The sequence below is a fragment of the Mobula birostris genome, chromosome 12, assembly GCF_030028105.1.
Source record: "Mobula birostris isolate sMobBir1 chromosome 12, sMobBir1.hap1, whole genome shotgun sequence".
In the NCBI taxonomy this organism is placed as follows: Eukaryota; Metazoa; Chordata; class Chondrichthyes; order Myliobatiformes; family Myliobatidae; genus Mobula; species Mobula birostris.
The window spans coordinates 107,287,198-107,313,864 of NC_092381.1; the positions used below are offsets into that span (position 1 = coordinate 107,287,198).

Genomic DNA, 26,667 nt, shown 5'->3' on the forward strand with positions numbered 1-26,667 from the left:
TTTGCAAAGATACTGTTGGGACTGGAGGACCCGAGTTATAGGAAAGGGTTGAATGGGTTCGGAGGCTATGCTGTTGTTAAACAGTCTTGTACAGAAGGGGAGTATGTTACAGTGAGCCAGAGCAATCAGCGTCTAGTGGTCAGCTGAAACCCATCCCAGGCTGACTCTCTCTGAATGGTCTTGGTCCTAATCAAGGACTCAATTGTTCTGAGGTAAACCATTAAGATAATGGGGAGAGTGAATTTGAGTTGAGATTTGAGTCTGGTTTAGTTTTACCGAACGAAGGATTATTTCGAATTCCAGTTTGTTCTATTACCTGGTTTTGGGTCTCATCAGCAGTTCTAGGCGAGTGAACACAACAGAATACTGTGGGATTGCACGGTAGTGTAATGGTTAGCACAGCGCTTCACAGTACCAGTGACCTGGGTTCAATTCCCATCAGTTTTCCCTGTGACTGTAGGTTTCCTCCCACACTCCAAAGATGTACCTTGGTTAGTAGGTTCATTGTAAATTATTCAGTGATTACTTGCTGCCTGTTATACCGCTTGTATTTAGGGCAGCAATGAAGGTCCTCCATCTCTGGTTGTGTTCTGGGCTTCCTTTCTGCTTTCACTACCGTCAGTCATGTAAGTCCTAAGTGGATACCCAGGAATGCCATCTTCATTGAAGAAGGATTGCTGTTTGACCAGTCAGGGTTGTTCACCCTGAGCTGAACCCCCGACCCTGGAGAACCAGTGGACACCGACACTCTTGGTCTGGCCTCTACCCTCTGACCTGTTTGGCATGGGTAACCCTACCAAGAGCCAAAAAGCCCTGACTCCAGTGGCTTTCCAGGTCATTGAGGCACACAAGCCTCCAAACCCTATGACAAGGTTGTGGCGCTCTGGGAGGGTTCCATGATTAGGCTAGGGTTACATCAGCAGAGCAGTGTGGCTCAAATAAATAAATAGATAGATAAACAAATAAGCAAACCAGTTGACAAAGAGGATTCCTTGCAGGAGGCAATTCCAGGTGCTGAATCAAACAGAAATCTGCTTTTAATCTTTGCACGTTAGGGCTGCTGACCGACAGCTAGGTCAATGGTAGTTTTTAAGGCAAAACAAAAAAAAGAAATTGGAGATTCAGGAAATCTAAAATGAAACTTAAAAACGAAAGTTGGAAATGTGTGGTCTCCATGAAAGGAGAGCACAGTTAAGTCAAGTTTATTGTCATTTAACTACGTACATGTATATCGCCAAATGAGGAAACATTTTTCCAGACCAGGGTGTAAAGCACAGTAGTACATTTAGCATGCATATAACACACAATAAATTATGAAAGTAAAGATGAAATCTGCAGGTGAATTACACATAGATAAACACAGTAAAGTGCATAAATTAAATCTTGTGAGGTACAATACAAATTATCTGATAACACTTTGAATGCGGTGTGGCAGAGAGTTCAGAAGCCTATTGACCTGGGGGGGCGGGGGGAAGCCATCTCCCATTCCCACCAGTCATGTCTTGATGCATCAAAGTCTCCTGTTTGATGGTGGAAAGGATGCAGGATGGATGGGTGCATGGGCTCCTTGTGTATGCAGCGCTCCTGATAAATGTCCCCGATGGATGGTAGGGTGACCCCTGTGATGCTCACGGCTGTTCTCACAGTTCTTTGTAGGGACTTCTGGTCTGCTGCTCCCATGCTCCCCTACCAGACAGAGATACAGCTTGTCAGCTTGCTCTCAATGGTCTCTGTAAGATACAGTTCGGATGGAGGCAGTGGCGAGCCTTTCTGGTTCATGGAGCTGAAACATTGGTGGGGTTATTCACACGCTGCTCGACCCGATGAGTAATTGCAGCTTTTTTTTTGGTTTGTGTGTGAGTTTTTAAGAGAAATTCCTGAGGGCTCTGTTGTACTGGAGAAAGAGGAAGGTGGTGAGTTGAATTCCAGAGTTCTGTCCCTAGCAGTTTGCAATGGCCGAGATGTCTTGGACAGTTTGCTGATTACGTTTCCACCAGGACTTTGCCAGTTGGGTTTCAGGAACAGCTACTACCCGTCAACCATCAGGCTCTTGAACCAAAGGAGATAACTGCACTCACCACAACACTAAACTGTTCCCACAACCCATGGACTCACTTGCAAGTACTCTTCAGAATGAGGTTTAATATCACGGGCATGTGTCTTGAAATTTGTTATCTTTGTGGCAGCAGTACAATGCAATACATAAAATTAGAGAGAAAAACCCTGTGTGTGTGTGTGTTCACTCGCACGGACGCACGCACACATACACATGTTGTCTTTAGTATACTGGTTGTCTATCTACTGGGTGTGGTCTTCCATTGATTCTATTGTGTTTCTTGCATTCACTGTGAATGCCTGCAAGAAAATGAATCTCAAGGTTGTATATGGTGACATGCATGTACTTTGAGAATAAGTTTGCTTGAACTTTGAAGTGGACATGTCACTTGAAGCCAAGTGACCTCAAACCTCCTGTAGTTAGCCTCGTGGTATTAATGTTTGTAATAGTGAGTCAGCTATTTGGTTACTTGGAAATGGGCACCCAGTTAGTTAACTGGGGCTGTTCAGCCCATTGAAACTGTGCTGTCTGGGAAAGAGCTTGCACTGGGCTTTGTGCTCCTGCAGGTATTATACCTGAAAGCTCACACCCAAAAGCCACTGGAGCAGGTTGTGGGTTTGTGTCATCCCACCACTCTTTGTCAGCTCGTTCCTGACCTCCGCCTCCTGGGTGAGTGTCCTTTCCCCTGCCTCTCCTTAGATTGTCCCAATTACTTTCAGGTCCATGCTTCCAGGTCTTTGATGCCTCCAAGATATTGACACTGCTGTAACGGAGAAATGAAGACTATGGCAAGGTCGTGGTGAATTTGCCAGCCCAGAAGTTAGACTGTTGATCCAGATATGAGTTCAAATCACATGCCGCAGGGAATCCCAAGGACATGGAGACAGAGACTGAGGGATGTAGAGTTCAATTTAAATTTGTTACCATATACTAGCTTGACATTCATTTTCTTGGCAGGTGGGGGATAGAAAAATACAATCGAATTTTTGAAAAAACTAAACTGACAAGGACTGACAAACAAACTATGTGCAAAAGAAGACAAACTGCAAATAAACAATAATACTGAAAACATGGGTTAGAGAGTCCTTGAAAGTGAGTCTGTAGTTCAGAGTAGTGAGTGAAGTTATCCACACTGGTTCAGGAGCCTGATGGTTGTGGGGTAATAACTGTTCCTGAACCTGGTGGTGTGGGACCTGAGGCTCATTGTGGTGAGTGAAGTTATCCACACTGGTTCAGGAGCCTGATGGTTGTGGGGTAATAACTGTTCCTGAACCTGGTGGTGTGGGATCTAAAGCTCCTGTACTTCCTGCCCGATCATAACAGTGAGAAGAGAGCATGGCCTGGGTGGCAGGGATCCTCACTTGTGGCAGCTCTCCTAGTAAATATACTCAATGATGGAGAGGGTACCCTTTGTGTGGAGCACTGCGCACACCTCCTCTACTTGGGGGTCTGTCTGAGCTTGGAGGAGGCCTGGCTGGCAAACTGGTGGGTCTTGGAGTCAAAATCTCTGCCCAGCTGCGACGCTGGTCAGGCCTCCTTCATGCAGTTCCATACCAGGGAAGGGCGTTGATAATGATTCAGCTGGTTGCCTCCATGATCTGGTACAGACTGGTTACTGTAGTCTCACCCACTGCTTTTGTCTCCAGGACCCAGGAGAGTCTGGTGGACGACTTCTGGGGCAATGAGAGGTATTGGGTCTCCGCAGCAGTTCTGACTATTCCGATTGCAGAAGGCAGTCAGTCCTTGGTGTGTTTGCACACCCAGCTGGGGGCTCTCTGCCTCAGGACCCTGCAGAGATACCTGTACAGTGACACCCTCGTGAGATGGCACGGGCTGGCGACGCACTGTCTACACTGGTGACATTCCCTGCATATGGCACACAGCATCCAGTGGCAAGCTTCAACCGCTCTGCTTTGAGGGAGCTGCCTTGGTTTTATTGAGAGCTACTGTGGGTATAGGGTTTAGTCTCGTCCAGACAGGGTGCTCCTGCACCAGAGGGGGAGTGTGCTCCACCTGATGACCGGAAGTGCTCATTGGACCCAGTCCTTGAGGTACCACGCGGGAGAGGGTCCAACATAACATGAACCTCCTTGCAGGGATGCCCACCGTGTCAGTCCGTGACCCTCCAAACGTTTCTTGTACGGGCTGCTCCTGCACACCTTTCACTTCCTTGCCTTCGTCTGCTGACCAGACTCACCTTGGCGGCCTATTTTACCGTCTGGCAGTGGAGGAGGTTCCCAGTGGAAATCTCTATACACAGGGGTCCTTCCCCTGTACATTGGGGACCTGGGGTGGAAAGTGTTGCATCAGGCAGTACCGTACAACAGGTTCACTGACACCCCACCCCGTCCACCTGTCCATTCTGTGGCCGGGAGGAGTTAGTGGACCATGCTTAGATAGACGGTGAGAGGTTGCAGCCCCTGTTTGAGTATCTGAAGGGGCTGCTGCTGAGGTTCTGGTTACACTTCAGTCCCGTGCTCCTCATATAGGGGGACCCATTTTGTGGAAAGGGGTGGGTCACAAGGAAGATGTCCTGGTGGGCTTGCTGCTAGACCCGGCTGAGATGCCGGATCTAGGTGGCAGAAAGTCGAAGCCTCTGCCTGCTCCTCTTCTGAGGATACGTTCGTGCCCGGCTTTCCTTGGAGAGGGAGCATGTGGTCACAGTGGGGAATTTCTGGGAGTGATGGGCCCCCCAGGAAATTGTCTGTATTATAGACAGTAATAATCATATTTTAGTTTGAATTTGTTCATTACCTTGTAAATATTTGATGGTTGTAATTTGTGTATTATTGTGTCAATCAACTTTTGTAGTTTGTTCAAAACTAAATGGTGGGAGGCTTTTTACCCATGATGGGCAGGTCTATAGCCACCACTTTCTGTAGGCTTTCCCGTTCCTAGACATTGGTGCTTCCATACCGGACTATGATACAACCAGTCAGGACACTCTCCACCGTGATGGTGCCAGGACAGATCCTCTGATATATTGATGACAAAGGGTTCAAAGCTACCCTCTCCACCTCCTGTGTCCCAGTGAGGACTGGCTCCTGAGCCAGCCTCCGGCACCTTCCTCCTGTAGTTGATAATCAGCTCTTTGGTTTTGCTGGCAACACACACAAAATGCTGGAGGAACTCAGCAGGCCAGGCAGCATCTATGGGGGAGAAAAAAGTACGGTTGACGTTTTGCGCCGAACCCCTCCAGCAGGACAGATTTTGCTGACGTTTGGTGAGAGTTTGTTGTGGTGGTACCACTCAGCCAGCTTTTCAACCTCACTCCAATGTGCTGATTTGTCACAACCTTCGATCCGGCTCACAAGAGTGCTGTCGTCAGCAAACTTGCTTGTGGGAACATCTGAACCTGGGAGAGTGGTTCCCTGGTGCTGAAGCTCCTTACGGGCTTTATTCACACCTGACCTTGGAGCAGCCTGTCTGTATGATCAAGTGTCCGGGAGACCAGCAAGATGGACCTGTCGGGCTTTGGGAATCATCTGTCGTGTGGGAACTCGGTTCACGGCCTTGCTTCTGACTTGTGAGCTGCTGCGATTTTGCTGGAAACAGGGAAGGAGCTGTACCTTAAAGTATCCGGGTGCAAAATGCCAAAGAAACACCCAGCAAGTCAGGCAGCATCCTCAGCAGGTTTGCAAAGAGCATGGAATGGGAAGTTAAACTGAAATAGGTGACTACTGGGACACCTTGGAGGAAGGGGAGAGGAGGGGCTAGTAACCCTCCCCGTCCCGTCACCCCAGCCTTCTACTGTTGTGGCTTCTTTCCCCTTCCATTCCAGTCACGTAAAGGATCTGGACTGTGTATTCCCTTCCATAAATGTTGTTTGACCTGCTGAGTTCCTCCAACATTTTGTGTGTGGATTTCAAAGTTCAAGGTAAATTTTATTATCAATTACATATATGTCACCATTTATAAGATTCATTTCCTTGTGGGCATACTCAACAGATCTATAGGATTATAACCACAACAGAATCAATGAAAGATTGCCCAACTTAAAGCATTCAACCAGTGTGCAGGAGACAAGAAACTGCAAATAATAATAAGAAACAATAATAATAAATAAATAAGCAACAAGTATCGAAAGCTTGAGATGAAGAGTTCCTGAAAGTGAGTCTGTTGGTTGTGGGAACATTTCAATGACGGGGCAAGGGAAGTTTTTCCCTTTGGTTCAAGAGCCTGATGGTTGAGGGTGTTGACTGTTCCTGAACCTGGTGGTGCGAGTCCTGGGGCTCCTGTATCATCTTCCTGATGGCAGCAGCGAGATGAGAACATGTCCTGGGTGGTGGTGTCTGGTGATGAATGCTGCTTTCCTGTGCAGTATTTCATGTAGATGTGCTGAATGGTCAGGGGGGCTTGGCTTCTGATGGACATGGTATGGAAAGGGAAGATGAGACTGGAATTCTCTTTTGCAAACCAAAATTAATATTAAATGTTAGGCATAAGGTGAGTTTGGACAAACTTGGCTTATTTGCACTGGACTGTCAGGAGACTGGTGGGGATTTCTGTTGATGGAGGCTGCTTTCCTGTGACACCGTTTCATGTAGATACACTTGATGGTTGGGAGGGCTTTACCCGTGATGGACTGGGCTGCATCCACTACTTTTCCAGCATCTGCAAAATCTTTTCTGTTCATCTTAAAGTATCCACTCCATGTTGAGATATGACAATATTCTGCAACGTACATGTCGCCCCTCACATTTTGTTGCATTTATTGAGAACAGTTTGAAAACGCGTTTGTGCGTCTGTGTGTGTGTGAACAGAACCATGCCCATCTGTCACCCTGGTAGTCAGACTTGCTTTGATTATGTTTCTGTAGACTTAACAGCAAAAGGATCGGATTTCAGACCAGTTCAAGTCACCTGAGTTGGAAGTGTGTGTGTGTGCTGTACCGAAGGAATGTAACTAAACCAGTTGTCGTTCGCCAGAAGAGCATGTGCGTACAGATTTTGTTCTCATAGTATACTTTAATGTAAGTCTCCAAATCTCGGTGCATGTGGTTCAGAGCGCAGGTGTTTGTGGCCACGCACCAACACCAAACTCAGCCGTACTCCTCCACCTTTCCACATTTTTTTGAAGTTTAGATTGGCTTAATTTGTCAAATGGATAGTACTATGCAAAAATCTTGGCATGTATGCATAACCCGTGTGCCCAAGACTTCCCGCTGTTCTGTAGTAATCTTGTGTATGCACTGTATTGCTGCCACAAAATTTCCCAACATACCGTACTGTGCAAAATTCTTGAGCACGTACATATAGACAGGGTGCCTAAGACTTCACAGTACTGTACTGATTTTATGTATTGCACTGTACTGCTGTTGCAAAAAAAACCCACAAACTTCATGACATATGTGAGTGATGATAACCCTTATTCTGATCTTGTGGACAGAGTGGGAAGGGGGCAGGGAGGGAGGAATTATGGTTGAGAAAAGGGGAAAAGAGAGGGGAGGGAGCGGGAAGCACTAGAGAGACCTTTTGTAATGATCGATAAGCCAGTTGTTTAGAATCAAAAGAGCTTGCCTGGTTTCTCGGGGCTGGGTGTGTCTACACCTGCACCATCGCTACCATCTCCCCACCCCCTCCCCCAGCACTCCTTCTCAGCCACCTGTCCAGCGGTTCTCCACCCTCACCATTCCCAACATCCTTTGCTGCCACTAGATTTACAAACTCACTGTGTGCTTGACAATCACAGTGCTATGCAAAAGTCTTGACACTCTAGTTATATATGTGCCTAAGCCTTTTGCACAGTAATGTACAGCGAAACACACAGTGAAATGTGTTAGTTGTCCACCACAGTCCAAGGGAGTGCTGGGAGAATCCTACAAGTGTTGCCATGCAGTGTACCCACTACTTCCTGACCCTAACCTGTAGGTCTTTGGAATGAGGGAGCAAAGCGGAGCAACCAGGAGAAACCCATGCAGTCATGGGGAGAACATACAAACGCCTTGCACTCATCGGCAGGAATCGACCTGGGTCGCTGACACTGTAATGCTACCATGCAGTCCTCTTCAGCAGGGGCAGCACAAAACCAGTGGGCTGAATGGCCTCACCCTCTGTTATATCATGCCGTTGAAGCTGCCAAATCCTCTGCCCAGCAAAAGTGAGTGAATTTAAGACATACCCTTCCCCAGCCCACCCGAAACATTCCCACTCTCCCCCCCACTATACATCACGTTCCTTCATCATATTGGAGTCACTTTGCCACCTCGGAGAGCTGGCATTTTGTGGCCTGCCACTGCTGGAGCATATGCCTGTGCAAACGTTGTTGGTAGAGTCTCAGATGGTAGTGAGAGGGCATACAGGAACGAGATATACCAGCTAGTTAAGTGGTATTGCAGCTACAACCTTGCGCTCATCGTCAATAAGACCAAAAAATTGATTGTGGACTTCGGAAAGGGTAAGATGCCAATCCTTATAGAGGAAGCACAAGTGGAGAGAGTGACAAATTTCAGGTTGCTGGGTGTCAATATCTCTGAGGACCTAACCTGGACCGAACGTATCAATGCAGTTATGAAGGAGGCATGACAGTGGCTATATTTCATTTGGAGTTTGAGGAGATTTGGTATGTCACTCAAAACACACTCAAATTTCTACAGAGGTACATTGACTGGATGCATCACTGTGTGGTATGGTGTGTTGGGGGGGGAAGGTGCTGATGCACGGGATCGAAGTAAGCTTCAGAGAGTTATAAACGTAATCATCTCCATCATGGGGACCAGCCTCCATAGTATCCAGGACATCTTCAAAGAGCATTGCCTCAAAAAGCAGCCTCCATCATTAAGGACCCCCACCACCCAGACCATGCGCTTTTCTCACTGTTACCATCAGGGAGGAGGTACAGGAGGTCACACACTCAACAATTCAGGAACGGCTTCTTCCCCTCTGCCATCTGATTCCTAAATGGACAATGGACCCATGAACACTACCTCACTACTCTTTTATTTCTAATTTTTTGCACTTATTTAACTTAACTACTGTAATTCAGCTTTTTCCCCTCTATGATTATGTTTGCATTGTACTGCTGCCACAAAGTTAACTAATTTCACGACATGTGCTGGTGATATCAAATATGATTCTGTTTCGTACCATGCTGCATTCGTCCGTGGTCTGTCACCATTTGACACCCCCTCACCCCCAACCCCCACCCCCCACCATTTCACTCTTACTTTCTTCCTGTTTTGGCATCGCTGACCTTTCACCTCGATGAGTGCAGTTTGGTGTGTGAACGTGCTTCCTGCCCAGTTTCCTGTCCTCATTAACTTGCTCAGGCTTCAGGGCGAGAGTTGGCAAGCTTGCGCTGGGAGGTTCCAGTGCACTGTAGTCGCTCGGCGACAGACGTGGGCTTACTGTTGTAAGTGGCAGATGGAGTCCAACCCAGAAAAGTGTGAGTGAATCACTTTGTAAGGCCAAACCTGCAGGCAGCATACAGGGTTAATGGCAATATGCTTAGCAGTGTGGAGAAACAGAAGGATTCTGAGATCCATGGCCACAGATCCCTCAAAGTTGCTGCACAAGTTGATAGCCGTGAGGTTATGTTGCAGCTCTAAAACTCTGGTGAGACCACACTTGGGGTTATGGTCACCACATTCTGGGAAGGATGTGGAAGCTTTAGAGGGGGTTTGGAGGAGATTTACCAGGTTGCTGTCTGGATTAGGAGAATGTGCTTTGGAGCCTCCATATCAGATAGAGATACAACCAGTCAGAATGCTCTTTATAGAAATTTGTTAGACCAATTATCTTGGGGTGTCACACACAAAATGCTGGAGGAACTCGGCTGACCAGGCAGCATTTATGGAAAAGAGTAAACAGTCTATGTCTCGGACTGAGACGCTGTCTTCAGGACTGAAAGTCAGATGAAGAATGTGGGGGGTGGGGGGAGGTTTAAGGTGGCAGGTGATAGGTGAAACTGGGGGAGAGGTGAAGTAGAGAGCTGGGAAGTCGATTGGTGAGAGAGATGAAGGGCTGGAGAAGGTAGAAATCTGATAGGAGAGGACAGAAGGCTATGGAAGAAAGGGAAGAGGGCAATGATGCACAAGAGATATGGTGACAGAGGGAAACGGGAATGGAAAATGGTGAAGTGGGGGTGCAATTACCGAACTTTGAGAAATCGATGTTCACACCATAAGGCTACAAGCCACCCAGACAGAATATAAGTTGTTGCTCCTCCAACCTGAGTGTGGCTCATCGCGGCAGTAGAGAAGGCCGTGGACTGACATGTTGACATCCCTCTGGTGGTGCTCCTCCTTCCCTTTCTTCCATGGTCTTCTGACCTCTCCTCACCAGATTCACCCTTCTCCAGTTCTTTACTTCGCCCCTCACCCTTTCCCAGTTTCACCCATTGCCTACCACCCTGTACTACTTCTTCCCCTCCCCCTACCTTCTTACTCTGGCTTCTGTTCCTCTTCAGGTCAAGTCTCTCAGCCCGAAACATCGGCTTTTTATTCCCCTCCATTGATGCTGCCTGGCCTGCTGAGTTCCTCCAGCATTTTGTGTGTGTGTTGCTCTGGATTTCCGGCATTTTCTCATGTTTGAAATATTTTAGTCTGCCGCCTTTGTACTCATATTTAGCCGTAAAGTGTTTTGAGGGTGCCTGAGGCTACGAATGTAAGGCTGATTCCATTTTAAACCGTTGAGTCAGCCCTCGTGTTGTCTGCTTATCTGTGTCCCAACGAGAGCTTGCTTTACCCACGTGAGGGCACGTCATGTAACACGCTGCCCATTATGGTGTCTTGGTTGTATAGTGTGGTGCCAAGGCAATTTCACGGGGTTTGAATTTTTAGGGATCGGGCAGATTTGCAGCATCACGTAAGACCAGAAGATATCGGAGTAGAATGAGGCCATTTGGCCCATCAAGCCTGCACTGCCATTTCATCATGGCTGATCCAGTTCCCTCTCAGTCCCAATCTCCTGCCTTCTCCCCGTATCCCTTCATGCCCTGATTAATCAAAAATCTATCAATTTTGACCTTAAATATACCTAAAGATTTGGCCTCCACAGCTGCCTGTGGCAAAGAATTCCACTGATTCACCACTCTCTAGCTAAAACAGTTCCTCCTCATCTCCGTTCTAAGAAGATGCCCCTCTATCCACTGGTCTTAGACTCTCCCACTATAAGAAACATCCTCTCCACTCCCAGTCTATCAAGGCCTTTCACCGTCTGAGAGGTGCCAACTTAAGATGGGGTGCATTGCGTTTGTCTGTAGCTGCACGAGCGCATGACAATTGGACTGCTGCGGGCTTGTTCCTGCCAACAGCTTGGCACACACCGTCAGTTTACAGGACATGACACTCGGAGACTTGGGCAAGATTATATTTTAGTGCGACTGGTGTCGTAATTATATGTGCTGGGTGTGTGCCTGTTGGTGCCACGATTTACACCTTGGCCCTGGAGCAACACTGTTTTGTTTGGCTGTATTCATGGGCATTTATGAACTTTGACATGGTCCATGCAACTACAGGGTCTTGGGGTGTGATACGACAGCAGCCCCGTGTTTCAGTTGTTATTTACAACAGTCCTAACCTCGCCACAACAAAGTTGCCAAGAAATCTCAGCTGACTGGTTGGTAATTGTGTGTTGGTTGAGAATCCTGTGGTTTAAATCTTGTTTTAAGTAACCATCAGTTCCACCTAGGTGGATAATTTAGTTGGCAGTGTGCATGCCTGGCTGCTTTAGTAATCGCACTCTGGATGGGGTGAGCATCTGCTGGTTTTTTTTTAGCAATCCTGGAAGATGAGCAAGTCGCCATCTGAATGCAGTTCCACGTTACCTTTATATGTCTTTAGTGAGTAGGAGGCCTGTGCTTTCCCGCTTGTGGGTAGAGTCATCGTTGGGAAGTGTGGAGCAGAGCTTCGCGCCCTTTCCGTTCTTTGAGTCTGCACGCCCATTGGCTAATCCCACTTGTGGCAATTCTACTCTTCCACAACTCCCATCGAATTCTACCGGATTCTGCCCCGAAACCACACATCCTCGCCTAGTTGGGATGTGGGAGAAATCGAAACCCCAGGGAAACCTACACGTCATGGGGAGGATGTACAAACTCCTTACAGTGTCTGAATTAAACTCCACATTCCTATGTTGCACTAATGGCTGCGTAACTGTGGCACCCTGTGTTTCAAGAAGGCATCGCTTCTGCCTCGTGAATGTTATTTGGTTCTCCGCATGTGAGTATCACTGGCAAGCTCGTAACATTCAAAGTTCAAAGTAAATTTATCATCAAAGTTCATATATGTCACCAGACACAACCCTGAGATTCATTTTCCTGTGGGCATACGCAATAAATCTGTAGAATAATATCTATAACAGGATCAATGAGAGACTGCACCAACGTGGACTGCAAAAGGCGACAAACTGCAAATACAAAAAGAAATAATTATAATAAATAAGCAATAAATCAGGGGCTCCAAACCTTTTTTATGCTAGGGACCCCTACCATTAACCAAAGGGTCTGTGGATCCCAGGTTGGGAACCCCTGAAATAAATAACAAGCATATGAGATGAAGAGTCCTTGAAAGTGAGTCCATAGGTAATGGGGCAAATGAATTTATCCCCTTCAGTCTGAGCTGCTGAGTTCCTGCAGTATTTTGTGTGTGTTGCTCTGGATTTCCAGCATCTGCAGAATTTCTTATGTTCTTCGACAAAGGAGCAGGAATTCGACCATTTGGCCCATCAAGATGGCTCCACCATTTCATTATGGCTGCTCCATTTCCCTCTCGGCCACAATCTCCTGGCCGCTCCTCATAGCCCTTTATGTCGTAAGTAATCACAAACCTAGCAACCTCTGCCTTAAATATACCTAATGAGCCGGCCTCCACAACTGCCTGTGGGAGCAAATGCTACAGATTCACCACACAGCTTTATCTCCAATGAGAAGAGGGAGTGTCCTAGGTCACGGAGATCCTTAGCGATGGATGCTGCCTTCCTGAGGCAGCGCTCCTAGAAGGTGTCCTGGCTAGAGCCCATGATGGAGCTGACTAAGTTTGCAACTTGCTTCAGCCTTATGCAATTGCCCCTCCCCATACCAATAAGGAAGCATGCTGGGGCTTTAGAGAGGGTGCAGAAAGGGTTTGCTGCCTGGATTAGAGTGTGTTTTCTCTGAAGCACCTGAGGATGATAAAAGCTTATAAGATTATAAGAGCCACAGAGTAGAAAAACAGTATCTTTTTTTCCCTGGGGTGGAAGTTTCTAATATCAAAAGGCACTTAAAGTGAGAGGGTATGCCTGGGGAAAGTTTTCTGGAATGTGTTTCCAGAGGCATTAGTGGAGGCAAATGTGATAGATATATTCGTGAAGCTCCGGGATGAGCACATGAACGTACAGTTAATGGATACTGTGTAGACAGAAAGACTTCATAGAACAGTATAACACAGGAACAGGCCCTTCAGTGCACCAATTAAATTAGTAATCAAATGACTGACTAACCTAATCTCTTCTGCTTGCACAATGTCTATATCCTTTCATTTACCTCGCTTTCATGTGCCTATCTAAGCATCTCTTAATATATCTGCCTTTACCACCACCCCAGGCAGTGCATTCCAGACATCCACCACTCCCTGAGTAAAAAAAAACTTGTCCCTCACATCCCCTTTGAACCTACCTCCTCTCACCTTCAATGCATGCCCTCTGGTATTAGACATTTCTACTCCGGGAAACAAATACTCCCTCTCCACTCTTTCTATGCCTCTCGTAAACTTATAAACCTCTATCAGATCTCTCTTCAGTCTCCGACGCTTTAGAGAAAACAAGCCATTTGTCCCAGCCTCTCGTTATAGCACGTGCCCTCTAAATGAGGCAGCCTGCTGGTATACCTCTTGCACACTCTCCAGAGCCTTGACATCTGTACTGTAGTGGGCCATTTGATTAGTTCAGAGAACACTGTGGGCCAAAGGCCTGTTCCTGTGCTCGACAGTTCCATGTCCTTTCAGGATGTCCGAAACCGGAGGCAGTGAGTACTTCAGGGGTGCAGCCGCTGTTAAGCTGGAAGAGGGCAGGACACGTAGGTTCCCACCTCCTAAGGATCAGGTCCTGTTTTAGTGGACACATCAGAGACTGCAGATGTTGGAATCTGGAGTGAAAACCAAACTGCCTGGGGGGAACTCAGCAGGTCAAGCAGCATTCGTGGAGGCAGAGAGATGATCAGGTTCAAGATCCTGTAGCGGGGCCCGGCTGGGCCGTGATTGAAAACATTCACCATTCCTCTGCTTCCACGGATGCTGAGAATCAGGTTTATTATCACGGGCATGTATTGTGAAATTTGATGCTTTGTGGCAGCAGTACAATGCAAGACGTATAAAAAAAAATTAATATAAGCTCCAACAAGAAATATAAAAATGTATAGGTAGTGTAAAAAGTGAGGTGGTGTGTATCTTTAGGCTCCTGTACCACCACGTTACGCAGTGGATTCCACTTAATTGGGCTACAGTTCATCGGGGCAATTCTTTAGGACAATTCTTAAAGAACAAAAGCTAATTGAGAAAGTAGCCAGGATTCCCTTGTTTATTTGGGACACTATGCTGTTTAATTGGGACTGGAGACTGTTGCCAAACAGTTTCTAGCTAGCATCGGTTGTGTGTACTTATGTGGCCATTAGACACTACACCGTGCTTAGAATGAACGGTTTGTAAATGGCTTCAGTTGTGTGCACATGGGTGGCCTTTGGACACTGTACCTTGCTTAGAGCAAACAGTTCTTAAATAGTGTCAGTTGCATGTGTCTTTCTTCTGTCACTGATAGTTGGCTAGAGCTGAGCAGTGAGACAGTTCAGAAGTTCTGCTTACTCTGGTTTTGAACATTAAGGCTTGGAGGTGCCAGAAACGGCCAGGAGTGAAAATGAAACTATTTCACTGCTTCAAATTAGGAACTATGAATAATTTGAAGATGTCAACAATCGTCTTGAATGTTACAGCGAAAAGGAAGATTTGGAGGATGCAATTATCGAAACCATTGTATGAAGGCAGTCCATTATTTACACCAGGTGTTGGCACTAATTTTGTTATTTGCGGTCAATCAAAATTACACAGCAACGAACTCTGGATGAATTCAAAATCAGAATCGGGTTTATTATCACCAGCATGAGTCATGAAATTTATTAACTTGACAGCAGCAGTTCAATGCAGTACATAATATAGAAGAAAAAAATAAGCAAATGAATTACAGTATGCATATATTGAATAGATTAAAAATCATGCAAAAAACCAGAAATAATGTATATTTAAAAAGTGAATTTAAAATCTCCCCCTCCCCCTCCCACTTTAAAATCTCTTACTAACTTTTCCTTCAGTTAGTCCTGACGAAGGGTCTCTGCCTGAAACGTCAACTGTACCTCTTCCTAGAGATGCTGCCTGGCCTGCTGCGTTCACCAGCAACTTTGATGTGTGTTATTTAAAAAGTGAGGTAGTTTTCAAGGGTTCAATGTCCATTTAGGAATCGGATGGCGGAAGAACTGTTCCTGAATCACTGAGTGTGTGCCTTCAGGCTCCTGTACCTCCTGCCTGATGGTAACAGTGAGAAAAGGGCATGCTCCTTGAAGATGTCCTGGGTATTTCTGGGTACTTTGTAAGCTAGTACCCAAAATAAAGCCAATTAAATTTACAACCCTCTGTAGCTCCTTCTGCTCCTGTGCAGTAGCCCCCCCTCCATACCAGCCAGTGATGCAGCCTACCAGAATGCTCTCTACGGTTGAGTGTATTTGTTGACATACCAAATCTCTTCAAACTCCTAATGAAGTACAGTTGCTGTCTTGCTCTTTTATAACTACATCGATGTGTTGGGACCAGGTTAGGTCCTCAAAGATCTTGACACCCAGGAACTTGAAACTGCTCACTCTCTCCACTTCTGATCCCTCTGTGGGGATTGGTATGTATTTCTTCATCTTACCCTTCTTGAAGTCCACAGTCAGCTCTATCATCTTACTGACGTTGAGTGCCAGGTTGTTGCTGTGACACCACTCCACTAGTTGGCATATCTCGCTCCTGTACGCCCTCTTGTCACCATCTGAGAGATTCTACCAACAGTGGTTGTATTGTCAGCAAACCCACACAGTCATGGGTATAGAGAGAGTAGAGCAGTGGGCTAAGCACGCACCCCTGAGGTGCGCCAGTGTTGATCGTCAGCGAAGAGGAGATGTTATCACCAATCCGCACAGACAGTGGTCTACCATCAACAGCTCCGTCAGTAACTATTAGGAACTAATACACAGTTTTATAGTGCTGTAGTAATATTTTAAAGTGTTCTAATCTGTCCTGTATTTAATTTAAGTACCTAATTTGTTACTCAGTTAAACTGCAGTTTGCCTTTTTATATCTTTTTAACTATTTTCATGAATCCGGCTAATTGGGGCAGCCACTTAATTGGGCCAAAATATACTGATGGTGATGTGTCCCAATTAACCGGAATCCACTGTATATGTATGTTTGGCTGTCTATATATAGAAGCAGGAAGCGCCAGAGAGACATTCTGTAATGATTAATAAAAGAATAGGTTCCGGTCAAATGGCCTTGCCTGGTGTCTCATGGCTGGGTGTGTCTGCACCGCACCACACACCCCTGCCTCTGGCACTGCTTCTGTGCCACCTCCCGCGGCACCCCATCCTCGCCATTCCCAACCTCCTCTGCTCCTTCCAAATTTACAGATTTGCTCTCCACGTTGACAGATACAGTACTGTGCAAAAGGCGTAGACGTTCGTTATGCGACTTGTTATATGACGTGGGCCATCATGGTCAGAGACTATCCAGAGATTGTCTGCCTGGTGTCAGTGGTCGCATGACCAGGACTTGTGATATGCACCGGCTGCTCATACGACCATCCACCCCGTGCTGCCATGGCTCCACGTGACCCTGATCGAGGGGGCTAAGGAGATGCTACAGCTGACCTGCAGACTAGCGGAGGACAGGAGCGCCTTACACCTCCCTTCAGTGAAAGCGTACCTCCACCCCGCCACCCAGACTGGCTGCCTAGCTATATATATGTGCCTAAGACTTTTGCACAGTACTGTGTGTGTGTGTAAATTACAGAGAACATGAGTTGTGCAATCCCTGAAAGTGATTTGACGGGTTGTGGATTTGAAGTGAGTGAAGTTATCCACATGGGTTCTGGACCCTGATGATTCTGTTCCTGGTCCTGGTGGTGTGGGACCTAAGGTACCTACCTCTTGCTGGATGGTAGAATCATAGTGTCCCTTAACTGTAGTGATTAGTTAGGGTTTTGCCGATTGGTTCAAGATGCAAATAGTTAAAGGGAAATAGCTGTTTCTGAACCTGGTGGTCTGGAACTTTGGTCTTCTGTATCTCCTGCCCGATGCCCGTGTTCAGATGCCTCTGTGCTGGATTCTCTTGAAGTAGACCTGTAATCAGGAGGGTTGGTGGGGAGGGGGTGTGATTCATGGTGGGAGACCCTTTCTAAGAGCAGTTTTATTCTGTCCTCCTAATTGTTCGGTTCTTTGCACTGGTCACACGTTGAAAAAGACGGAGCCCGTGTCGTGAAATTCAATTTCCAAGGTTATGAAACCGAATTGGCAAACTGTCATGAGTACGTGGTTCCCCGACATAACAGATGAAGGGTTAAAGTTTCAAGATGCAGGGAATTGATAGAGAATCCATCGGACTTTTCACAGCCTCAGAACTGTGTGAGATAAATCATCGCGTCTCGCTGTTATAGCACAATTGGCTCCAAAGGAGGTCACGGTTGCAGTCTGCTTTCCTCCCTGGCCTGACCCCCCCCCCCCACCCCCACTGCCACCCCCACGAACACCTTTCAGGCAGAATTGTTACGTTTGGGCCTTCCTCCTTGCCGGTTCACCGTGAGGCTATCTCTTCAGTCCCTTTTTCCCCTCTCTCTCAGCGGTCATGCAAGCCATTAATCTGGGTCAAACTCAAAGTATTATAGAAGTACATATATATGTTGCCATATATTATCATAAAATTATCTATCTATTAAAATAGTGTAGAGTAGGCCCTTCTTCCAGCCCCCCGCCCAGAAATTCCCGAGCCTAATCACAGGACAATTTACTGTGACCAATTAACTTACCAGTTGGTACGTCTTTGGACTTTGGGAGGAAACCAGAGCACCCGCAGGAAACCCACGCGGTCACGGGGAGAACATAGAATCTCCTTACAGGCAGCGTTGGGAGTTGAACCCAGGTCGCCTGTACTGTACACAGTTCTGCTAACCACTATGCTATTGTGCAGGCAGTTACAGGAAAATAAAGAAATACAATAGAATTTATGAAAAATATACATAAAGACTGATAAACAGCCAATGTGCAAAGGAAGACACATTGTGCAAATAGCAAATAATATTGACAACATGAGTTGTAAAGTTATTGAAAGTGAGTCATTAGGTTGTGGAATCAGTTCTGAGTAGTGGTGAGTGAAGTTATCCACACTGGTTCAGGAGCCTGATGGTTGTGGGGTGATAACTGTTCCTGAACCTGGTGGTGTGGGACCTGAGGCTCCTGTATCTCCTGCCCAATGGTAACAGTGATAAGAGACTGGAGTAGTTGTGAGGAGAGTGTGAGGGTGCAAACTGTGAACCCACCAAAGGGTCTGTGGAGGTGAACTGTGAGTGTCGTCTGGTGTGTGAGACCTGAGGTGTTTTATTGCCCACGTAACCTCATGTTGCAGTTGGCATGGGTTGCATCTCAGCGTAATCACAGACTCCCTTATTAATCCATTAGAGTGCACTCTCTATAATATGCCACATAACAGCTTCCTGTTGCCAACTGAATTATTAGTTTTAACAATGGAAATGCCTCGGGCGGAGATCCAGTTATTTTGTGTGTGTGTGTGTGTGTGTGTGTGTGTGAAAGTGAGTCAAGTCAAGTTATTGTCATTTAACTATATACATGTATACTGCCAAACGAGACAACATTTCTCTCGACCAGAGTGTAAAGCACAGTGGTACATGTAACACACAATAACTTACAAAAGTAAGATTAAATCTACAAATGAATTGTGCATAGATAAACAAAGTGCATAAATTAAATATTGTAGGGTTCAGTACAGATTATCCAGTGACTCTTCGAATGCGATGTGGCAGGAAGTTCAGAAGCCTAGTGGCCTGGGGGAAGAAGCTGTTTCCCATCTTGACCGTTCTTGTCTTTATGCATCAGAGTCTCCTGCCTGATGATAGAAAGTTAAAGAGGCTACTGGATAGTTGGGTGGGATCCTTGATAATACCAAGGGGTCTGCATACACAGCACCCCTGATAAATGTCCCCTCTGGATGATAGGGAGACCGCTACGATCTTCTCTTCCATATTCACCATCCTTTGTCGGGACTTCCAGTCTGATGCTCCACTGCTCCCAGACCAGATGGAGAAGCAACTTGTCAGGACACACTCAGTGGTGCTCCTGTAAGTGAAGTTAAGATGGAGTGGGGGAACCTTGCTCAATCTCCTTAGGAAGTGGAGACGCTGCTATGCTGCGGGGAGGTAATACTGGGGGACCAAGTGAGGTTGTGCATGATGTGAACTCCCAGAACTTGGTGCACTTAACTCTCTCTACAGGGGCACCATGTATTCACAAAGGGGGATGGTTCACCTGTACCGTCCTGTAGTCCACAATGATGTGTTAGTGTGTGTGTGTGTATGTGTGTATTTTTAAATAATTATTTTTGTTTTTTTGAGCCTGTCCCCGTCTTTGAACTCCCCTTAGCCTACCAACCCTTAAGATCTCTGATACTTCCTTAGAATCAAACTTCAGAACTTTACTTGCTGGCCATTAACCCCACTGACGTTTAGGTCAGCAATGAAGGTCCCCCACCTCTAGCGATGTTCATGGCTTCTTTTATTGTGTCAGTATTCCTCTCGGTTTTCACTATTGTCAGTCATGCAAGTACCGGGTAGAGATTCAGGAATACCTTCACACTCAGATGTGGAAGGATTCTTTGTTGCTGTTTCCGTAACAATTTTGTTTGACCGGTCAGCGTTGTTAGCCCTGAGCTAAACCCCCGAACCTGGAGGAGCAGTGGACCATTTTTAGTCTAGCCTCTACTCTTTGACCTGTTTGGCCTGGCAGACCCTACCAAGAGCCAAAGCATGAGGTCCTGACTCCAGCCAATGTAACTCTCTGGGTCACTGAGACACCAAGCCTCCAAACCCAACAACAAGATTGTGGTCCCCTTGGAGGTTCAGAACTTCAGGAGTGCTAACTCTTGTTTGTTCAGGTCCTTCAAAGATATTTTAGGCCAGTGATCCCCAACCTCCAGGCCGCGGACCGATACCGGGCCGCAAAGCATGCACGGGTGCAGCGGTAGCTGGAACACACCCAGCACATCTTTAAGAAAAAAGCCGAAATAAAAAAGCTAATTAATTAGGTGCCGCTGGGCACATAAATGTCGGCCCAGATCAGAGAGTGACTGGAGCATGTTGATATTAAGGGCGAGGAGGTGTTGGAATTGCTAAAATACATTAGGACGGATAAGTCCCTGGGGCCTGACGAAATATTCCCCAGGCTGCTCCACGAGGTGAGGGAAGAGATTGCTGAGCCTCTGGCTAGCATCTTTATGTCCTCGTTGTCCACAGGAATGGTACCGGAGGATTGGAGGGAGGTGAATGTTGTCCCCTTGTTCAAAAAAGGTAGTAGGGATAGTCCAGGTAATTATAGACCAGTGAGCCTTACGTCTGTGGTGGGAAAGCTGTTGGAAAAGGTTCTTAGAGGTAGGATCTCTGGGCATTTAGAGAATCATGGTTTGATCAGGAACAGTCAGCATGGCTTTGTGAAGGGCAGATTGTGTCTAACAAGCCTGATAGAGTTCTTTGAGGAGGTGACCAGGCATATAGATGAGGGTAGTGCAGTGGTTGTGATCTATATGGATTTTGGTAAGGCATTTGACAAGGTTCCACACAGTAGGCTTATTCAGAAAGTTAGAAGGCATGGGATCCAGGGAAGTTTGGGCAGGTGGATTCAGAATTGGCTTGCCTGCAGAAGGCAGAGGGTGGTGGTGGAGGGAGTACATTCAGATTGGAGGATTGTGACTAGTGGTGTCCCACAAGGATCTGTTCTGGGACCTCTACTTTTCGTGATTTTTATTAACAACCTGGATGTTGGGGTAGAAAGGTGGTTTGGCAAGTTTGCAGACGACACAAAGGTTGGTGGTGTTGTAGATAGTGTAGAGGATTGTCGAAGATTGCAGAGAGACATTGATAGGATGCAGAAGTGGGCTGAGAAGTGGCAGATGGAGTTCAACCTGGAGAAGTGTGAGGTGGTACACTTTGGAAGGACAAACTCCAAGGCAGACTACAAAGTAAATTGCAGGATATTTGGTAGTGTGGAGGAGCAGTGGGATCTCGGGGTACATGTCCACAGATCCCTGAAAGTTGCCTCACACGTGGATAGGGTAGTTAAAAAAGCTTATGGGGTGTTAGCTTTCATAAGTCGAGGCATTGAGTTTAAGGTCGCGATGTAATGATGCAGCTCTATAAAACTCTGGTTAGGCCACACTTGGAGTACTGTGTCCAGTTCTGGTCGTCTCACTATAGGAAGGATGTGGAAGCATTGGAAAGGGTACAGAGGAGATTTACCAGGATGCTGCCTGGTTTAGAAAGTATGGATTCTGATCAGAGATTAAGGTAGCTAGGGCTTTACTCTTTGGAGAGAAGGAGGATGAGAGGAGACATGATAGAGGTGTACAAGATAATAAAAGGAATAGATAGAGTGGATAGCCAGCACCTCTTCCCCAGGGCACCACTGCTCAATACAAGAGGACATGGCTTTAAGGTAAGGGGGGGGAAGTTCAAGGGGGATATTAGAGGAAGGTTTTTTACTCAGAGGGTGGTTGGTGCGTGGAATGCACTGCCTGAGTCAGTGGTGGAGGCAGATACACTAGTGAAGTTTAAGAGACTACTAGACAGGTATATGGAGGAATTTAAGGTGGGGGCTTATATGGGAGGCAGGGTTTGAGGGTCGGCACAACATTGTGGGCCGAGTGGCCTGTGCTGTGCTGTACTATTCTATGTTCTATATTTCCAGTCCTGATGAAGGGCCTTGGCCCAAAACGTTGACTGTTTATTCATTTCCATAGATGCTGCCTGACCAGCTGAGTTCCTCCAGCGTTTTGAGTGTGCTTCTTGGGTGTATTGAGCATTGTAAGTTATCTAGGCACGTGGCACGGTAGCGTAGGGTCTGCCTTGATGCATTTACAGCTCGGGGCAGCGGAGTTCAGAGTTCAATTCTGGCATCCCCGTTGTGAGTTCCTTCCCGTGCTCCACTTCCCTCCCACGTTCCAGAGGTGTACCGGTGAGCAGGTTCATTGGTCATTGGGAAAATTCCCTGTGATTGGGCTCGGGTTCAGTCTGTATGGTGTGGCTTGCTGGGCCAGAAAGGCCTGCCCCATGCTGTGTTCCCAGATCAATAAATAGGGTCGATGGAAGTTGTGTGAGACTTGGCTGGAGGGGAGTGGGTGGAGGACAATAGCGCTGGGAATGGGCAGAGAGCAGTTGTACTAAGCCTTGAGAGTGTACGAGCTTGTAATAATGTCTTTCTGTGCAGGCAAAGCTTTGTACGCAGCTGACACGCGACGTAATGTGGGTATCCAGCAACCTCTGGCAGATTCTACACTGCAATAGGGGACCAGGAGACGCTTAAAGCCCAGGCGCGTTCCAGGATTTCTATGATGTCTGCTCATGCAGGTAACTCAACAAGGTTGATTCTGAACCTTGCTTCAGTGACGCAGACTCCTGTAGATGGTGGGGAAACCCAAGGCAGAGTTTTCAATTCAAAGACTAGCCTTATTTGTCACGTCTGTGGGGAAACGCGCCATTTGGGTCATTGTTTCACAATGTGCTGGGGCAGTCCGCAAGAGTCGCCACGTTTCTGGCACTACCGTAGCGTGCCCACAATTCACTAACCCTCGCCCGTCCATTTTTGAACTGTGGGGGAAAACCCATGCAGTCACGAGAGGAAGGTACAAGCTCCTTATAGAGAGCAGTGAAATTGAACCCCAATCGATGATTGCCGGCATTGTAAGCAATTGTGGTAACCACCTCGTACACTTCTCTGCTTTCTTAAACTCTTCTCCCAGATTCCTCTCCTTCCCTGCCCCACCAAGAGATGACAGGGATGGGCTGGTTATACTCATTCACTGTGTGTTAAGTTGTGATTAGTTCAAAATTAAAATTTATTTACCAGACGTAAATCGAAACATACAATGATATGTATAGTTTGCGTTAACAACCAATGTGTCTGAGAGTGTTGGGGGGGGGTAGTCTGCAAGTGTTGCCACTCATTCAAGTGCCTACAGAGCATACCCCCAATGCTTGGCAGAAAAACACAGAACACGATGGGCAACAAGAGCAAAAACAACGTGAGGCCTGTGATAAATTGGGGGAACCGCCTCACCGTGCGCCTCCATTCCATCCGCCACAAACAGGACTTCCCAGTGGCCAAGCATTTAAATTCGTATTCTCATTTCTATTCTGACGTGTTGGTCCATGGCCGCTCTTGTGTCAGGATGAGGCCATCCTCGGGCTGGAGGAGCAACATCTTATATTCTGGCTGGGTAGCCTCCAACCTGATGGCATGAATATTAATTTCTCTTTCCGGAGAACAGAACTCTCCCTGCCTCCCCCCCACCAAAATTCATAACTGTAACCTTTTACTTCTCACCTGCTTGTAATGTCCCGCTGGAACTCCTCCTCTTTCCCTATCTCCTATTGTCCACTCTCCTCTTCCATCAGATTCCTTCCTCTCCAGCCCTTGACCTTTCCCACCCACCTGGCTTCACCTATCACCTTCCAGCTATCCTCCTTCCCCACCTCACCCCAACCTCGTTATTCTGGAGTCTTTCCCCTTCCTTCTCAGTCCTGAAGAAAGGCCTCAGCCTGAAATGTCAACTGTTTACTCTTTTCCTCAGATACTGCCTGACCTGCTGAGTTCCTCCAGTGTTTTGTCTGTGTTGCAACTGCAAATTAAGTCCCATTTCTCCCTCCCACCCACACACATAGAATCCTTTAACCCCACACTCCTATCCCTAAGTCCTAACTCCCTCCTCTATCACCCAAACGATCCTCAGAAACTTCATAAAAGCAACTAAATGTGAGCTGTGATTCAGCAGAGATCACAGCTCAGCACCATCTCCAGTAGTTTGCCTTTGTTCACACTATACCCACTAGAGTATAGTTAGAGGGTGCAATGTTGCAATCAAAACTTACAACAAGGGTTGCTGGATGAAGTTGAGCTCAAAGTAAATTTTACTATGAAAGTAACACATATGTCACCATGTACAACCCTGAGATTCATTTCCTTGTGGGTATACTCCTCAAATCCATAGAATAATAACCATAACAGAATCAATGAATGACCACCAAACTAGAGCGTTCAGTCAGAGTGCAGAAGACAACAAACTATGCAATTGCGAAAAGAAGAAACAATAATAATAAATAATCAATAAATATCAAGAACATGACATGAAGAGTCCTAGAAAGTTAGCCCATAGGTTGTGGGTACAGTTCACTCACTGATGGGGCAAGTGAAGTTGGAACATGGTGGTGCAAGTCCTGAGGCTCCTGTATCTTCTTCCTGACGGCAGCAGTGAGATGGGAACATGTCCTGGGTGGTGGGGGACCCTGATGATGAATGCTGCTTTCCTGCAACAATATTTCTTTCTTTTCACATTTTTTTTTTATTATTATTATCCAAAATTAACAAGAGTACATTGAAGTAGGCAACACTTACAATGTCGCAAGAAAAAAACATTGTTTTTAAAGATTGAAAAAATTTTGGTGACAGAAAAAAGAGGGAAAAAACCCTACTAAAGCAAGGAAAAGTGAGAAAAATAAAACCCATTAGGTGTTCACCCCCGGAGCTATGCGTCATACAAAAAGCTTCTAAAGATAAACATCAAAACAATATTTTATGTAGATGTGCTCAATGGTTGGGAGGGCTTTGCCTCTGTTGGACTTGGTTTGTAAAACTGAAATTATCTTTTTGCAAACCAAAATTAACATTAAATAATAGGCATAAGGTGAGTTTGGACAAACTTGGCTTGTTTTCTCTGGAGAGTCAGGAAACCGAAGGGAGACTTGATAGAAGTTTATAAAATAATTTGGATTCAGATCTGAATGATTTCCAGATGTGATTTTTTTTATCACATGCATGACAGTGAAATGCATTGTTTCTGTTAACGACTTAACCCTGGGGGCAGTCAACCAATGTCGCCACTCACTCATGCCAACTTATTGAGGTATGGCCACAATGTTGAGCAGAGCAACACAAACATAACAAGTAAACAAAACAGGAAATCCAGCCTCTTTTCTCTTTTCACAAACACAGGAGAATCTGCAGCTGCTGGAAATCCAGAGCAACACACACAAAACACTCTGGAGCTACTCAGGTCAGGCAGCATTCATGGGAGGGGAATAAACATTCAACATTTTGGGCCCGCATTCTTCATCAGGACTGCAAAAAAAATGGCAATATGCCTGAATAGGAAGGTGGGGAGAAGAGAAGGAATACTGTTGTGTATAAAATATTTCAGTAATGTTGTAGATGTATTGTTTGATTAAGCATTCTTGTTTACTTACATAGTTTATTGCGGTTATATGTAAGAAGTACATGGATGGCATATATCATTATGCCACCAGATCATATGTGAGTGCCTCACTAAAGAAAAGAAGCTGAGTACACGAGTATCGCCAGCTTCTATGTTTCTCTTTCACTGAGTTTTTTGGAGTTACAAAACATAACTGTGGCAACAGGGTAGTTTTAAAATGAACCTGAGATGACTACCTCTGTATTTCTTTGGAAGGGGGAGGAGGGAGGGAGGAAGAGAGAGAGAGTCGTGTTTATATATTTTTTTAAAAAGCAGAAAATGGATGAAATTCACAGGTTCATAAACAGTGACTAACAGGTGAAAATAATCTTGTATATATAAAAAAAAGCAGAAATGGTTGGCTACATTGGAAAGATAGATGCATTCGCTAACACAAATGATAACTGGATGATGTATACTGAATGAATTGGGCAGTATTTTGAAGCAAATGAAGTAGGCCATGAAAGCGAGTGCCAGTCTTACTGAGTGCAATGCATGGAAAAGCATACAGTTTGCTTAGAAATTTAATTGTTCCAACCAAACCAGCTGAAATGAGCTTTGCTGATATCATGAATGTAATACAAGAACATTTAGAACTGAAACCATCGTTGATTGCAGAACACTTTAGGTTTCATAAGCAGAATCAATAGGAAGGAGAGTCTATTTCAGTGTACGTGGGTAAATTGAAGACCAAGTATTATCAGTTTGGCAATGGGCTTAATGCACTGAGAGATCACTTAGCTTGTGGAATCTTGCAAGAAAGCATTCAAAAAATGGCTCCTAACTGAAGCACAACTCACATTTGAAGGAGCGGTTGAAATCACTGTATATATGGAAACAGCAGCCAGAGACACAATTGAGTTGCAGTCAGGTATGAAAGTTGGCCTGAACACAGTTGCAACCTCTAAGCAGAAACCTGCCTGGCCAAACAAATTTTGCTACCATTGTGGCAGGGCCTCACGCACACTGGACCAATGCAAGTTTAAAGGTGAAACTTGAAAATGTTAACGAAGTAGGACACATACAAAGAGCATGTCGGGCAGACAAAAATAAATAGACGCACTGGGGACATAAAAGGTCACGTTGCAGC

The 26,667-nt window shown here is 46.0% G+C and overlaps 1 protein-coding gene across 11 annotated transcripts in view; it reads left to right on the top strand.

Annotated features, from left to right (window-relative positions):
* LOC140206167 (BRD4-interacting chromatin-remodeling complex-associated protein-like) overlaps positions 1–26,667 on the top strand; it is a 177,252-nt gene that overhangs the window by 60,001 nt on the left and 90,584 nt on the right. For 7 of the 11 annotated variants that reach the window (XR_011888081.1, XM_072274417.1, XM_072274423.1 and 4 more), the window contains exons 2-3: positions 6,876–6,992; positions 22,538–22,677. The exons of 1 other annotated variant lie outside the window; for it this stretch is intronic. Coding sequence is in view for 9 of the 10 variants with exons in the window: in XM_072274417.1 (XP_072130518.1) it covers positions 22,659–22,677 (19 nt within the window). In the remaining variant the exon portion in view is untranslated. The remainder of the gene's footprint in view (positions 1–6,875; positions 6,993–22,537; positions 22,678–26,667) is intronic. 3 more of the 11 variants (XM_072274419.1, XM_072274420.1, XM_072274421.1) reach the window with 1 other exon arrangement.